At 46.7% G+C, this 16,428-nt stretch overlaps 1 protein-coding gene across 1 annotated transcript in view; it reads right to left on the minus strand.

The window, feature by feature from the left end:
* Positions 1-3,120: 3,120 nt before the first annotated feature.
* The window catches only part of LOC115325764, a 47,268-nt gene continuing 33,960 nt past the window's right edge, over positions 3,121-16,428 (minus strand). The window contains exons 6-10 of the mRNA XM_042291418.1: positions 15,390-15,622; positions 13,218-13,339; positions 10,765-10,885; positions 3,723-3,890; positions 3,121-3,255 (exon numbers count right to left, since the gene is read on the minus strand). Of these exons, the coding sequence (XP_042147352.1) occupies positions 3,121-3,255; positions 3,723-3,890; positions 10,765-10,885; positions 13,218-13,339; positions 15,390-15,622 (779 nt within the window). The remainder of the gene's footprint in view (positions 3,256-3,722; positions 3,891-10,764; positions 10,886-13,217; positions 13,340-15,389; positions 15,623-16,428) is intronic.

Consider the following 16,428-nt stretch of genomic DNA (forward strand, 5'->3'; position numbering starts at 1 on the left):
GGGCCTGAGATGCAGCTTGTCCGGAGAATAAATGACAGTGCCTGTAGCCTTACGGCAGAGCTTATGGCTTACTCCTCGCCACAGATAAGATCCTCAAACAAAAGCGTCACAAGTCAATTGTTTACACCGACTCACTTAGTGCTGTACGAGCTCTCGCAAGAGTGGGAGATGATCGCAATTCACTTGTAATAGAAATACGGAACAGGCTAATTTCAGCCACAAAACGGAAGAAAATAATATTATGCTGGGTTCCTTCACATGTCGGAATTGCCGGAAATGAGGATGCTGAGAGAACAGCAAGTACTGCTAAGGATCGAGAAATCGACTTGTGGAAAATACCTTACAGAGATTATAGACATGTTCTGAAATTTTCCATAAGACGCAAGTGGCAAGAGGAATGGGACCGAGAAGTAAACAATAAGTTGCACGGAGTAAAACCACTACTTCAGGATTGGGAGACTGCACGACACCGCGAGCGTTTTTATGAGGTAGTTTTGTGCCGACTGCGAATTGGTCATACCCGTCTTACCTATGGGCATCTTTTGCGTAGGGAGGATGCTCCAGAGTGTGAACACTGCCACATTCTGTTAAGCATCCTACATATCTTACTTGTATGCCCTTTGTATGACCAAGAACGCCACAGACACTTTGCTAAGGTTTACCAAGAGCATACACCATTACATCTCGCCTTTTTACTCAGTGATGAGCCGCTGATTCCACACAAGTGTGTTTTCAACTTTCTTAAGGATATAAGACTCCTGGACCAGCCATAATTTTAATATTTCGTCGTATTCATTGCCACATCTTATGCGCTTGTACTTTCATGATCATTGTTTTATTAAATTACGAGCCCCCCCCCCCCCCCTACTATAGCTCTTTCTTCTCTTTCACCTTGATTTCAGCAATAGTCCTGTTTGTTGGCGCATTATAGCCTTGGTCGCTGCTGCGCCATTAAACACCAATCAATCAATCAATCAAGCTTTCAGCATCTCGTGCACCTCGCACGCGCAGCCAAAGAATGACCGAAGGCAAGGAACTTTCGCTGGAGGCCGGGCGTTCGAAACACACGCCCTGGACTATAGTCGACTGGCGCTTGGTAACAATTGTTCTATTGGTGAATATTTAGGTTCGGGTTCGTGGCCAATCGCTGGCGGAAGATACGCATACAGCAAACAAAGTCGCTTGCCAAAGAAACAAAACTAGAAAATGCGCGATTTACAATTGTGTTCGCCAGCCGGCAACGGCCTTTCGTATCTTCGAGAATTCTACGAGACTTCACGCTACAGCATCTCGGAGTTCCGCAAATACAACTCTCCATGGTATACTTCCCGCTCGCGCGTATCGTTCATCCAATTCTGCTTGCTTGTAGCTGCCTTTAACAACCTCTGTAGCTCCTATATACAAGTTTTTTTGTTTTTTTTTTATTATTACTCTTTACAGACTTGTTCTTAAGAAAAGCCATGAAAGTTACGTATGCGGTTTGTGCGAGTGAGTTATACAGCCAGGTGGACATTGTATGGGTGGCTTATTTTTTCAATAAGTCGGCTAATTAATTAAAAATCACTCATTAATTTTTGATTAGTGAAAATAGACATATGTTTCCAAATTTAAACTTGCTGAGCCCTATAAAAAACCGCTAACTCAACTCTTTTGTGAACGACTTGAAGCTCGTGGGACACTCTGGGGCGCGCCCCAGAGTGTCCCACGTTACCACTCGTGAAGCAGGCGCAAAGCCAGCAGCGGCGGAATGCGGATCATTAGATTATTATCACGTTCCGCCGCTGCTGACTTTGCGCCTGCTTCACGAGTGGTAACTTTGGCGCGCCCCCGAGTGTCCCATGAGCTTCAAGTCGTTCACAAAAAAAATTGAGTTAGCGGTTTTCTATGGGGCTCAGCAAGTTTCTAATTGGAATCATAGGTCTATTTTCACCAATTAAAAAGTTAATTAACGAATATTAATTAATTAGCCGACTTATCGCAAAGATTAGCCACTCACATAGTGTCCCCCTGGCGTATATAACTCACTCGTATTAACCGCATAAGTGTAGTTTTTATGCCTTTTGTGTTTAAAAAATATGTAATTAATAAAACAAAACACCCTGAACAAACATTTCGGCGGAGCAAGTCGCGTCTTCTTGCAGCGGGCACTTTACGGCTACGCGATACAAAAGTAGATAACTGTTCGCGTTGCAGAAAGAATGCAAGTCGTTTGCTCGGTGACACGAGAATGCTGAACAGAAGCGGTTCTCAAATTGGGGTCCGCGGACTCTTTGGGGTCCGCAAAGGCATTCTAGAAGTCCGCGAAGCCCTGCCTCATCAGTCAAGCCCGACAATAAAAGTTGTATTTTTTTTCCAGATTGAGAAGAAACGTTTCGAGGTCCGGGTGAGTTTTCTGGTGTGTACGTTAACGAAAGAAGTCTACTTCACACTAGCCCTTAGTTAGATCCACTTATTAACTCATTATCATAATTAACATATACCTTTCCCTTCCCCTCAACACAAACGGGGTCCTCCACCATCTTCGCAGATCCACAAGAAGTCCTCGAAATATCAATGGTTGAGAACCACTGCTGTACAGAAACAACGTGTGTATGTTATTGAGCTTAAGCTTTATTCCACTCACGTCCTGACAGACGGTACCTTAGCAGTTAAGGTGTCTCTGGTTATTAAGAATCATAAACATTTTCACAGCTCTGATTAACATTCTTGCTGAAAGCGACACAGCGGGAAAGGACGTGGTGGATGCCATTTGCAACTCGGACAGGATGTGACATCAGCAAACGCTCTTTCCATCTTGTTTTCTCATTACCAAGCAGCAAGATAAAATTTTGTCCTTGTGGCAGAAATTGATGTCAGACCCACCTACCCACTGCTTTTGTCTGGAGGTGTTTTGAGTTTCGAGGCCGATTATTCCCGCTTTTGGCGCAAAACTCCTGATTCGGTTGGATCATTAGTATGGTGGCAGAAATCGACCAAACGTGGTAATGGTCAGGTGTTCTGTCAAATTTACTTTTTTTACTGTTTTTTTTTTTCGGATAAATTTGTTTGCTTGAGCAGCAAAGTCGCTTCGTAATTGAGTACATCCAGGTCCGATCTGTCATAGGACGTAGTGAAATACAGCTACATTCGCCTCACCTTCTTCCTAATACTCTCAGCGGTCTCGTAGGAGCGCCACCTTCTTCTTTTCTTGCTGAAGTCATAAGTAATGAGGTCATCTGTCCCAACTCGTCCACGGGTTAATGGGTCCCGGCATACCTGGAAAATGCTTGCTATATTGTTGAACCTCGTACAATCGGCAATAACTGCATATGCCTGTTACCCCGACATACCTGGTTATATATTAAAGGCGGTTTCGCAATATTTACACTTTAAGCTCGTTATTCCTAGACTTTCAACTCATCTTGAAGTTGACCTTCTTTTTTATCAAGTGAATGTTTTATGTTTTTAGTTTAGAATATTTTATCTCAAATATCGTGACGACGTGTCTAGCCCCTTCTTTGTGAAAATTCTATATACACACTTGAAGTGAGCTATGCCATCACCATTTCCTAAACTAATGGCTGTCCAAATTTACCATGCCTACTTTCACTGACCGCTCACATCATATGGACAAATTTTCTTTTGAACAAATTGAATACTGCTACAAGAATTCAATGGAAGCTCTTCAGGGTTCCATAAAATTCTTAAAATCAAAATAGTGATTGAATTATATAGATGCATACCAGCTCATACGATTCCAGGAGGCAGTGGGAGCAGGCGATATTCCAAACACCGTCAATTCCGCCCAAGCTTGACTCTGCCACTTGGAACTCCAGGACGCCCAAGGAAAACGATAACGCGAATGTTGTGTTCTCGTCCTTTTCCTTTTTAATGACGTTCAAAGCGGCACTCTGCAAAGGGAGAATAGTTTAGTCTTAAAAAAAAACGAGTTTCGTTCGTTGGTTTAGTAAATGTCATTAGAAGGTCACGCGCATGTTGTCTGATTGTTTATTTCCCTATTCTTTTTTATCGATTACAAACAGCAGTTTGCAAACCAGTCAGCGTTAAATAATATTTGCTTTGTTAATAGAAATTAAAACAAAATGGCTAAGATAAAACTACCTTTAAACGAACCTTCGACATCAATATATTGTCCAAAAATACCTTCCTCTACAGAGATTATATTGTCACGAAAGACGATTGAGGAGGCAAAAATAACTGAAGAAACTAAACGTTTAATGGGGCGAACTTGTGCTCAAAACAAAATAAAAAAAAAGGAAACAGGAGAAAACAGCAGAGCGTCGCGGGCGTCGATGTCGGCGAAACCGCAGGATCGAGCGCAGGGACGAGACTGACTCTGGCTCGCCACGCGAAGCCCCTTATGTACACGCGGGGGCTTCTGGAATAATCGTAATAGAAGGTTCGACGCGTAGAACATTCGTGTTCGTACAAAACCGCAGTGCTCGTACAAAACCGCGGGGAACAGCGCTTCCTTGTCCCTCTAGGTGCTCGATGAGTGCTCGCAGCTCAGGGTCGTCTCGTAGGAGTGCTGCCATGTCGCTGACATCCAGAGCGCGGAGGGAGCACTCATCGTCGTCCTCTTTGGTGCAGCCAGGAGCGTCCTCGACTGGGGCCCTTGACAGGCAGTCGGCGTCATTGTGCTTCCGGCCGGACTTGTACACCACGGTCATGTCGAACTCCTGCAGTCGGAGGCTCCATCGGGCGAGGCGTCCGGAGGGGTCTTTCAAATTCGCCAGCCAGCAGAGCGAGTGGTGGTCTGTGACCACGGGAAAAGGACTTCCATACAAATATGGGTGAAACTTTGTTATTGCCCAGACGACAGCGAGGCACTCCTTTTCAGTAGTTGAACTGTTCCTCTCCGCGCTAGACAGCGTCCGACTTGCGTATGCGATGATTTGCTCTGCACCGTCCTGCATTTGGACTAGTACCGCACCCAGCCCGGTGTTACTGGCGACGGTGTGGATCTCGGTTTTAGCAGACTGGTCGAAATGGCCAAGAATCGGGGGCGTCTGGAGTCTTCGTTTCAGCTCGTCGAATGACCTCTGGTGTTCTTCTGTCCACTCGAGCTTTACGGCGTCCTTCGTGAGGTGTGTCAGCAGTGCGGACAGCTCGGCGAAGTCTCGAACAAAGCGCCTGCAGTAGGCACAGAGTTTGAGAAATCTTCTCACGGCCTTCCTGTCAGCCGGCGGCGTAAATGCAGCTACGGCGCGGGTCTTCTCGGGGTCAGGTAGAACACCTTTGTTGTTCACGACGTATCCAAGGAACTTTAGTTCCCCATAGGCGAACCGACACTTTGTTGGCTTGAGTGATAGGCCGGCGGTCTTGATGGCTTGAAGCACGCCTCGAAGTCGTCTGAGGTGTTCGTCGAAATCTCGTGAAAATATCACGACATCGTCCAGGTAGACGAGGCAGCTCTGCCATTTCAGACCTGCCAGCACGGTGCCCATGACGCGCTGGAACGTGGCTGGTGCTGTACAAAGTCCGAACGGCATCACTTTGAATTCGTACAGTCCGTTGGGAGTGACGAAAGCAGTTTTCTCCCGGTCACGTTCGTCGACTTTAATCTGCCAGTAACCACTCTTCAGGTCCATTGACGAAAAATATCGGGAGTGGCGCAGTCGGTCTAACGTATCGTCGATGCGGGGGAGCGGATAAACGTCCTTCTTCGTCACAGCGTTCAGTCGACGATAGTCCACGCAGAACCGCAGGGTTCCGTCCTTCTAATTTACAAGGACGACTGGGGACGCCCATGGACTTCTTGAGGGTTGGATGATGTCGTCGTCCAGCATCTCCTGGACTTGATCTTGAATCACTTTCCTTTCCTTTAAGGAGACTCGATACGGCAACTGGTGGAAAAGGGAGTGCGTCGTCGTCGGTAATAATGTGATGTTTTGGCATTGGTGTTTGGCGAACTTTCGGTGTCGTGGCAAAACAGTCACTGTATTCGGCAAGGAGATCAACCAGTTGCCGACGCTTCGGAGCTGGGAGCTCGGGGTCGATGTCGAGCCAAGGCGGCGTCGTGCTCTTCTGCTGTGGCGACGAGGTTTCCTCGGAGATTGCGGTGACCACGGCTGACGCCTGACGCTCTTCGACGTGGCTCACGGTGGTACCCTTCGTTAGGTGCTGCGGCTCCTCTCGAAAGTTGGTCACAAGAACAGTTGTACGTCCTTCTTGGAGATCCGTTGCGCCTCGTGCAACACCAATTCCTTTTTGGAGGAGCAGTTAGACGCTGCCTTCCAGAAGAGCTTCACCGTGCATGGCTGTGTCGGTTATAACTAGGGTGTGTGTATTCCGGTATTAACCGAAAAACACCGATAAACATCCGTCGGTGACGAAAATACAAAATCGGTTAAAACCGAAAAACACCGGTGGTTGGATTTTTTCGTTCTGGTTAAAACCGAAAAACACCGGTCGTGGCATGATTCCGACCTAGCGAAACCCTTTCCCCGTAGAGGTTCGTCAAACGTGTTATCTCGTGGATCCTGCATTCTTCCAGTGTTTATACATGGCTTGCACGTGGCGTCAGTCCGCCCTCCTTTCTAGGGGTCAAAAGCGTTTAGTGAACGCAGTGGAAGCTAAGCTCTCATTCGCCTTTTTCCCCATTGTGTCTCCTATGGGCCCCTTTTGTGGAAAAATTAACGCAGTGGAGGGTAGGCTCCCACGTGCCCTTTCCCCATTGTGTCTGGCCAAGTGATGTCGGTGCAAACCATGTATTCAGAGGTTGCTGAGGTTCCTGGAAGACACTGCCAACGTCCGTGTCGTACAGGAGCGTGCCTTTTCATAATTGTGGGTTGTGAACCGCAAGGAACGTGCTACCATGACGGATGCAAGCCTCTCGAGGTATGCTTGCATCTACTATAATAACCAAGTGTGAGAATTAGATGCTTCCTAGAGAAGAAGTGTATGAAATATGCGAATAAAATTGGAACTCTCTGTTTGTGATCCATCGCAATTTTTTCCACCGATAATCACCGATTTTAGCCTCGTAGTGAGACGTTCCACCGAAATACACCGGTATTTTGAAAATAAATAAACACCGAAAAACATTCGCCGATTTTTCTCACAAATAAACACCGGAAAATACACACCCTAGTTATAACGGTGACGAAAACACTCGACCGCGGCGGTAGGCTCGCATGGTCGGCGATAACTCGGATAGCGGATGACGTCGTGTTGGTCTCCGCCGGCGGCAGGACAGGCTTTCGCAGCGTCAACTGGTTTGCCGCGAGGTCGATGACGGCGTCATACTCGCACAGGAAGTCCATTCCGAGGATAACGCCCCTCGAACAGTCTTGCAGAACGACGAACTTCACAGGGCACGTCTCACCATGGATCTCGAAGCGAGCAGTGCACCTCCCGACTGGTGTGATGAGGTGCCCTCCGGCGGTACGTATTTGAGGTCCATCCCACGGCGTCGTGACTTTTTGAAGGCGGCGGGAGAGCCTCCCACTCAAGACTGAGTAGTCTGCTCCGGTGTCCACGAGTGCCGATGCGTCGAGGCCGTCGATAACAATGTTTAGGTTGTTCGACACCGATGCAGGAGCGTCGTTGTGATGTGTAGCGTTGGGAGAGTGGGAGCGCTCCGTCGTTCTTGGAGGCGCTTTGCGTCGGTCGTCTTCGGCAAGTCCACCTCCAGGGGTTGCCGCGCCTAGTTTCCCCGGCGATGAGCGAGGGGCGACAGGCTTTCACGGCGGGGTCGGTGCATCGGCGAAGCTGGACGTCGTGGCGAAGGCGATCGGAACTATCGGCGGGACGCAGGCTCGGGGGACTGAGGTCGTTGCAGGTACTCGTCGATCTCCCGAGGGTGTTCACCATACCGGGGGCGCGGGTCGTTTGGGTGGAATCCGTGCAGACCGAGTCGTCGGTATGGGCATCGGCGGTACACATGGTCAGCTTCCCCGCAGTGGTAACACAGCGGGCGTCGGTCGGCCGTCCTCACGTCTGCCTTCCTCGGCGCAGGTCGCTCTGGGTGAACGTACGCCTGATCTTCCAGTCGTCGGGGGCACTGCGGCGTTGGGGCGTTTCTTCGGGGCGGCGCCGTGGCTTGGCGGGAAGTCGTCGGTCTGGCGGCGTAGCTCAACGTCGGTTCCTCCGGCGTGGTGACGGGAACCTCTGGTTGGAGCGCCCGATGCACTTCTTCTCGGACAGCCTCGGCGATGGAAAGGGTTGGCGGACGGCTGGTGGTTGGCAGCAACCTTCGCAGTTCCTCCCGGACGACCTCCCGGATAATTTCGCGGATGTTCGTACCAGGAGCGTTTCCGCCGCTAAGCAGCGAGGCTACAGTGATGCTTGGCTGCCGCTGGTAGTGGGAAGCGCGCGCTTGGAGGGCGCGCTCGATGTTTGTTGCCTCGGTGACGAAGGCGTCGACGGCTGCCGGCGGGTTGCGGACGGGGCCTCCGAAGACGTCGTCTCTCACCCCGCGCATGAGGATTCGTAGCTTCTTCTCTTCTGTAGCCCGAGGGTCGGCGCGGACGCTCAGGCGCAGAGTGACGCTCTCGTTGGGGCCCTGGGTCCTGGTTCGCAGTAGGTCCTCGGCTCTCTCTCGGCGGTGGTGATTGACGAATGTAGCCTGCAGGTCGGTCTTGAAAATGTCCCACGACATCAAAGAGGACTCATGGTTCTCGTACCAGTGCTTGGCGGTCCCCTCAAGCGAAAAGTAGACGTTGTACAGGCGCTGCTCGTAGATCCAGCCATTGTGGCGGGCAACGCGTTCAATCTGGTCAATCCAGTCTTCAACGTCTTCGTAGAGTTCACCTTGGAAGGGGGCAGCTGTCGGCGGTGCGACGGGCATGTAGATGACGGGAGGAGCGGCGGGGGTTTGCGACTGGTTGGCCATCGTCGTCTTCTTCGGCTTGGGCTTGTCCAGCAGCAAACCTTACTCAGGATGCTCTCCCTTGGTGCGGCGGCTGGTTCGAGTTTCAGGTTCCGCGTTGAGTGGAATTTCCACCGAGCCGGGAATCGGACTTGCACTGCGGGCCCTTGGAGGGGAACGCTGCACGGGCATGCGGCACCCCGCACCTCCACCAAAATGTCACGAAAGACGATTGAGGAGGCAAAAATAACTGGGGAAACTAAACGTTTAATGGAATAACTAAACGTTTAATATTTGAATGCTGCTCATAGATTGGACGCGAGCATTGCGTGGGCACTCGATTTGGGCTCGTGATAATCTATAGAGCTCGAGAAGAATTTGGGTAGTGTCTTGTGTCCAGTCGCTGCAATGACGACAACAGGCGAACCATAACAATGTCTGGAACTCAGCGCGTTTCCTGCGCCTTGCCAACCCCAGCCCATGGCTATGATCAACATTGGCGGCATATAATCGGCTCCAGACCACGTAGCCGCTTGTTCTGGCTGCGAGTTGAGCGGGGGAACTCTGCTCGTTTTTCTTTATTTTTTTCTGCGACTTCGATTGCGTGTGTGGAAAAACGAACGGGTATTTCACAGGTCATTAACATCAGGGATCCGTTCTAAGCGGTATTTGCGCAAAATACAAAAATTGTTGCATCGCCCATTTAAGCAGCGCAGGGCGCGTAGACAGTATACCGTGCTTCTTACCTCTCCGCAGCCAAACGAGATCGCGGAATTGGTCGATAGGAACGTCGCGGAACAAATCACGAAGCGTAAAAGAAGATAACGACAAGCCCATCCCGCATTTTTTTTAGATGTCACTTACTCTTGCACCTCCGTGTTGCGTTCCGATCCGATTTATTTACGTATTTTGGGGAGAAACATTCTGGCGATTTAAGATAGTGAAGTGTTAAAAATTGCTCAAACTGACTTCCAGGCATCTCGCTGTGCAACAATTTCAGGGCTTTGCTTAAATAATTGTGGAAGTTGATGCCTGACACTTCTGCAGTGAACTACAGAAAACAGATTTTGCCTGGATACCCTAGTTTTTTTATTTTAAAAAATGAAAAAGATCCACGTTTTTGCCGCCTCTCATCTCGTACGTCGTCTTCCGGGTCACGTGCGCAGTGACGTCACTTGAGTAGGCGCGGGGTTCCAGAAAAGTTCTCTCTTTAGAGCCATCAGTGAGCAGCGAGAACTCAATCTCATCCGCTCGCGACCGCGTGACCACGCGCCCATCCGGGTCCGGCCATTCCCGTCCTTGCCCGCCCGGCGCTGTCCCCCTCCCCCTCCGGCTTCTGGCGGCTGTTCGCGGTTCTGTGGACCTAGGATAGATGGCGCCACTAAAACTACATATAATAAAAGTTTTGTCGATGATACCAGGGTTTTGACGCATTTATATATATGTTGTAACGACAAGATTTATAGAAAAGTTACCTTTTATCGAGCAGGTATTCGCGCAACTTGCTATCTTTTTTACAACTACCCAAGTGACGTCACGCCGCTTGTTTCTCATGGCCGCCGCTTGTGGCTGCAGGTCGGGAAATACTCTAAGTTTTGCCTCGCTCTTACGCGGCGAAATCGTAACATTTCGATGAAAGGAGCTGTGTTTTCTGCCATTTGTGACACAGTGAACAATATCAAAAGCAGAAAATGACAATTCTTTCAACGTTAAAATCGTTGCACAGCTCCTTTAAGGGCATTTTGATGGCTCACTCTCAGAATGAATATTAAATATTAGTGTTCATCGAAGTAATCTGAGTTATAAAGTTTGTATTTTTTTTTTTGTACTTATTACTACGTTCGGTTTTATTTTATAATAGCCGCATAAGAATGTTTCTTTTTTGTCTTTTTGACTTAGCACAGATAATTTAAGTGTAAAACGCCCGTAAACTCTATTAGCGTAACACTTACCAGAGGTAAAAGTGTATCGTCGTTGAGGTGCTCACTGGTCCAAGAACTGATGGGTTTCACTTTGCACTCGCTTGAATCCGGAATTAACGTGTGGGAAATCACAATAAACATGTCCACGTTCCTGCAAAACAATTAGTTCAAAGATATTTTTCAATCAAAGTTGGCAGTAACGTCCGTATTGTAGGGGTGTGCCATTACCGGTTCGTGTTAAATAGTGCTTTGTCATCCCTAGTTTTAATACGGCTAAGATGCCCGGTTTTCGTGCATCTACTTGTATGAGAAGGCTATTAATCATGCAGCGTTATACTATTCGAGTCTCTTATTTGTAGAACCCCAGTACTCTGACAATCATTAAGGCTGGTATCAAAGGAGTAGTGCCAACAGCGCTAATTACGAAATCTTGGGCGATCACATGGGATTACTTTGTACCTAGATTTATTGCAAAAAAAAAATCATCTGGATTCTTTTTTTTCATGACACCTAATGTTTGAAAGATATTGTATTTTTGCTTTCGTGAAAAGCGTCACTTGAGGTAGTTCTATGAGTGCTGGCAGGCATGTATCCAGAGAAGGGGGGGGGGGGCAATAGGGCCCGGGCCTCCCTCCAATCGAAATCTTCCATTTTGCTGGGGCCTCCTCTCTCCCTCCACCCCATAGAGCATTTTGTCATGGACGGGCACCCACCGAAACAAAATCCTGGCTACGTGCCTGAATGCTGGACAGAATCCTTGACTAGCCCGCTATTGCTATAATCATCCATTGAGTATTGCCTAGTAATTCCAAATAATATAAAACTTTCGTTTTAATTCAGGCAGTAATTTAGCACCATTTAAGATGTATTGCTAAAAAATTGCTCGGTATAGTTTTGTTTTTAGTATTCAACTAATTAGTGCTTTATTTTTACCTGAAAACACATTGATATTATTATTTTTTTATTGGTGAGCTTTGATAAAAGAAATTGCAAAAGTCACAAATCTATTCTGTTGGTGTAAAATGTTGCCCTTTGTAAAGTGTTACAATAGCTCTAATTGACTGTCAATGTATACAAAGCAACGTTGATGGTTTAATAAACTTTTAGCGCATGAGGAGTGTTTAGTGTCAGAGGTCAAGCTTAAAGCCCTTTTTTATTTTATTTATTTGTAATAATAAACTGTGCTTTAATGTTCCAGAGTTGTTTTAATTTAAATACTAAATACAAAGCTTTAGATTAGAATTCTTTAGACTAATACTGTCGGGATGTAGAGAAAGCGAGTGCTCCTAATTTGTGTACATTATCAAGTTGCGTATAAAACTGTGTTTAGGATCATTATCATGTTACTCATAAAGTTGCCTCTACTGTTATAATAATAAGCGTGATATTGTAGCGGATGAAGGCGACGAGACGATAAAAAATGAACTGAAAATAAAGATTAAATCCAAGAGCTTATTTCAGAAGCAAAAGAAAGAAAAAAAGCCGAAAAAGCAGCGGCGAGCGTCGACGGAGGCAGCAGCAAGCGACGGTGCGTCGGCGTAGCAGCTGGCTAGCGCGACAATGAAGGTGCATCGCCGTTTAGAGCATCTGAATGAGTCGGCAAAGCCGCGCTCGGCATCAATGCACTACACTAGTAATCTCGAGTATATGTCCTAAAATGTTCGCGAGTAAACTTGCGCGAGACTTACTAGGCAAGGTCATTCTTGCTTCCTTATCTTTTACACTCGGGGTACGAAAAAACACGTAACTTCTAAATGTACGGAGAGGCGTCCCTTCTCGCTCACGCACGCGGCAATATGACGCCTGACGTGATTAATTCAATCTTGTCTGCCCATTCATACAATTCATTTGTGAAAGACACGATTGTTGCTTGTTTTTTTTTTTTGTTTTTTTTTTCCTTCATATTAAACCGTAGCTCTTCATTGCGGTATAATATTTGCCCACAGCGGCTAGTGTGGCACTTTCGAAAAATTGTCAGAAAAACTTCCATTCATTCATATTGTTACGATAGATATTTCAGAGGTATTTTATAACTCTTCATAAATTTCTAAAGATTTCCTCGCCGTTTATAGTTTTTTATTTTAATTTACGAACATCTTAATAATATTGTTTTTATTGGCTCGTAGCTCTCGATAATTGTAGGTATTTTATGTCCTTGTTACAAGGAACATTAAAATTGTCTACGAGCAGTTTTTTTTTTTTTTTTTTTTTTCTGGAACAGAGCTAGAGGCAAACAACAATTCCGATGCAACCTATTATACTAGAACAAATCTATTTTGAACCAATACCAGATTTTTTAAAAGCACACTACCTACTCAATGTTGGAAGGAGAACACGGGCAAGGCTCGAAATTATTTGAATGATACGTATTCCAGCACTTTAATATCGAGTAAGTCTGTTCATTTTTCAGAAGATGATCTATCCGGGCTCATTTAATTATCTACACCCGTGGTGTGTAATATTTTTATTCGTGCGCAGCCTACCTGATAATGGCTGTGGAAAGATGAAGATCACTGGATTTTCCGGCACTGCTAGGCCTCAGTAGCATGCCGATGAAAGAGACGCCGGACATCGGTACTGCTGATTTCATGGCGATATTTAGTAGCTGAAAGCAAAAATAGAGGCGCGAGACGTGTGTTTTTACTGACTCTTATTTATAGTTCATTACTTATTACGGAAAAGGGGTCGTGGTAGCCTAATACTCCTTTGAGTAGCTTATTTCTGTGATATGTAAAGATGGAATTATATACGTCTCGCAATCCTACACATACTAAGAAGAAACGCTCTTGTTAGCAAATGTCACTATTTCCGCACTCCAAGAAACTTTTGGCATATTATCATTGTTTATTTTCATGAAACTACCCAAACGCATACCGATCTTGACTGCCCATTTTTTTATTTCATAGTTGTTGTTGTTGTTGTTGTTGTTTTTTTGTATTTTTAATATAATTTTGCACAAAACAAATAGTCGATTCTTAGATATCTCCCTACACAGTCTTCTGCCGGGCTGAAAACAGGCTCCCAGTTTCCATCCCTCCATTCCCTCTTGCCCTCTTCTCACTTTTCCCCACTAGTAAGCGGCTCTGAGTTACATCCCACAGAAAAGAAGGCGGTTTCACTCTTTCTCGAAAAGGAAATAAATGAAGAAGAGTTTCCTTCTTCCTGGCTGCTTGTCGTTTTTAAGCACCAAATATATTTCTGACGCGACGGGGCTACCGAGTGAGAGGAAAAGTAGAGTTTGGAATTCTAAGTTACAACTTGAAACGGATGCCTCAGTCTTATGTGCTCGAACAAATTTTCAACACCTTCATGTCTAATGTAGAGACCAAAATTGAGCAGTCTTTACAATCCAATCGCGCACGTTGCTGTTGGACTGATCCGCTTAAATGTGGAATATTTCACAGTGGAATTGTCATGATTTCTTTTAGGCACACCAAGTGCACCGCAAGTATGACAGCGCCCACTGACGAAAGAGCGAATACCTATGCACTGGTACTGCGCGGCATTCTAGCTTCGTGGGTAGCATGTCCAATGATATCTTTTGAAGCTCAAAGAAAGGCCACTAGTTAATGTACAGAAATAGTAATGGTATATGATTCATAATTCGTTGGAAGCGATATGGTCAATCACTCTTCTTCTGAACTGATCTAGTTAATGTACAGGAATAGTAATGCTATATATTTCATAATTCGTTGGAAGCGATATGGTCAATCTCTCTTCTTCTGAACTCATCTACCTCTTATTCAATCTAGTTTGACACTGAACCAGTCTCCCTTTTGACCAAAAAGTATACATTGTAATTCAGAGACATTGACTGAGCTGATAAAAGCTGTAATCCCAAATTTAGAGATATTGACCGGAGTTGTACTTGTAGGTTTGTCATTGCAAGCATGTCTTTCCGGTTTCAGCCGAAGACACCTTTCTTTTCAGAAGTACAAGTTAGGTCTTTCGGCTCCTCTCGGTGACGTTTCTTGGCGTCCAAGACTTCGGTAAATTTACGGTCACCCTTGCAAACAACCCATAATCCAACTACCAAAATTTAGTCGTGCGAGGGCGTTTTAAGATGACGTAGAGCATTGGATTATTTTTTTTTTCCTTTCGCCATCAATTTCTTATTGATGGAGTAGGGGTCTCGTCTACAAAATAATCTAAAGGGCTTGCAGGACGCATGAGGGCGCGCATGCGAAGGGAGGAGTCACCGCTGGCGCACAGCCGCGCTAAAGTCTACCAAGATTGCACGCCGCAAGCTCCCGAGTCTCCTGCAAGATCGGCGGTCGCTCCCCGCAGTAATTGGAGGCTTCAAATGGCAGACCATTGCAATACTTTTCCCCGTAAGCGGAACAGATTTTACTTCAAATTGAAGGAACTGGAAGCTGCCACTTTCTTTCAGTAGAAATGGTGTTTACGACAAAAAGCAAAAGCATGCGTGGATCTGAAGAAAGACTTATAGTGCAACGAGCGCTCCCGTGCGCCTATAGTTGCTTCTTCGCGAAGTAACACCATGGGGCGAAAACAGGGCACCGGATTGGTCGTTCTTGAGGCGCGTCAAAAATGTATGCTCCACCGGCAGCTAGAAACTGACGCCTCCGCTAGTCCCTTTTTCACTGTGTTCTTAGGACTACTATACTTTTTTTGTTTTGTTTGGACCTTATTACCTCGAGTGCTCCTGCGTAGTCAGAGGCAAAGTCCCGCTCTCTAACGGTGACATCCACGCGCGCGAAGCCGTAGCCTCGGATCCCTTTAGTGGCGTAATCCCTGATCAGATCGGCTGCGGCAGTCGACGACAGGAACTGGCCCATCTCTCTTTGCATCTTGGCCGGGAACGAGAGCATGAACACGGTGGCACCGGATTTCTTGGCCATCTCCATAAAGCGGTCTAGCTTGCCACCTGCAAGGCAAAGTAGGAGCGACAAACTCATCCCCTTTGAAACTCGCTGACTTTGCCGAGTGCATGCATTCGCAGCATCTTTGTCCCGAAATGCAGAGTGTACCAGAGATAGCCTTAAAGGGCAACTCCGCTCAATGTCGAAAAATGTACGCTCACATGTGATTTCATTTCACAAAGCACTACTAAACAGCTCTACGTCTTCGGATTTGCGAAATGTGGAATATTATTTGTGTAATCTTAATTTAAACATCAGCTGATACCGAAACCGAAACTTCTGTTGTGTCAGGCAACATTGGTCTCGTATCGTCAGAGTCGTGGCCACGTCACGTCGAACCACGTGGTCTTGTGACGTTCGTGGGGGCGAGGTAGAGGGCACGCGACGCGGGCAAGTCGCTTCGCATGGCGTGGGCGGTGATTGCCCGGGGGAAAGGGGCAGGGGAGAGACGAAAAGGAGAGGGAGAGTAGAGAAACAGACCGAGAAGCGCGCAGGGCAACGCAAACTAGCCGATCCGCGGTATGGTGATCACGTGGACGCCGTTGAGCCTACACCGGGAGGAGAAACTCATGTCGCCATCGTTCAATTTCGCTCTGAGAAGTAAAAACAAACAAAATGTGAGAATGACGTCGTCATGCCTCTGACGTAGAAGTTCAACGTTCGCCGCTTCAACTCCGTTGCATTGACTGCGCTGACGATTGAGCCTCACGTCGCACGCTAAAGTTGGCAGATTTCGGCGACTTGGCTCACTTGAAAGTTTGCTGGCCAGTTTATTAAATATATAGACGGAATTAGATCGTAATATTTGACA

The sequence above is a fragment of the Ixodes scapularis genome, unplaced genomic scaffold (assembly GCF_016920785.2).
Source record: "Ixodes scapularis isolate PalLabHiFi unplaced genomic scaffold, ASM1692078v2 PGA_scaffold2__306_contigs__length_199485367, whole genome shotgun sequence".
In the NCBI taxonomy this organism is placed as follows: domain Eukaryota; kingdom Metazoa; phylum Arthropoda; class Arachnida; order Ixodida; family Ixodidae; genus Ixodes; species Ixodes scapularis.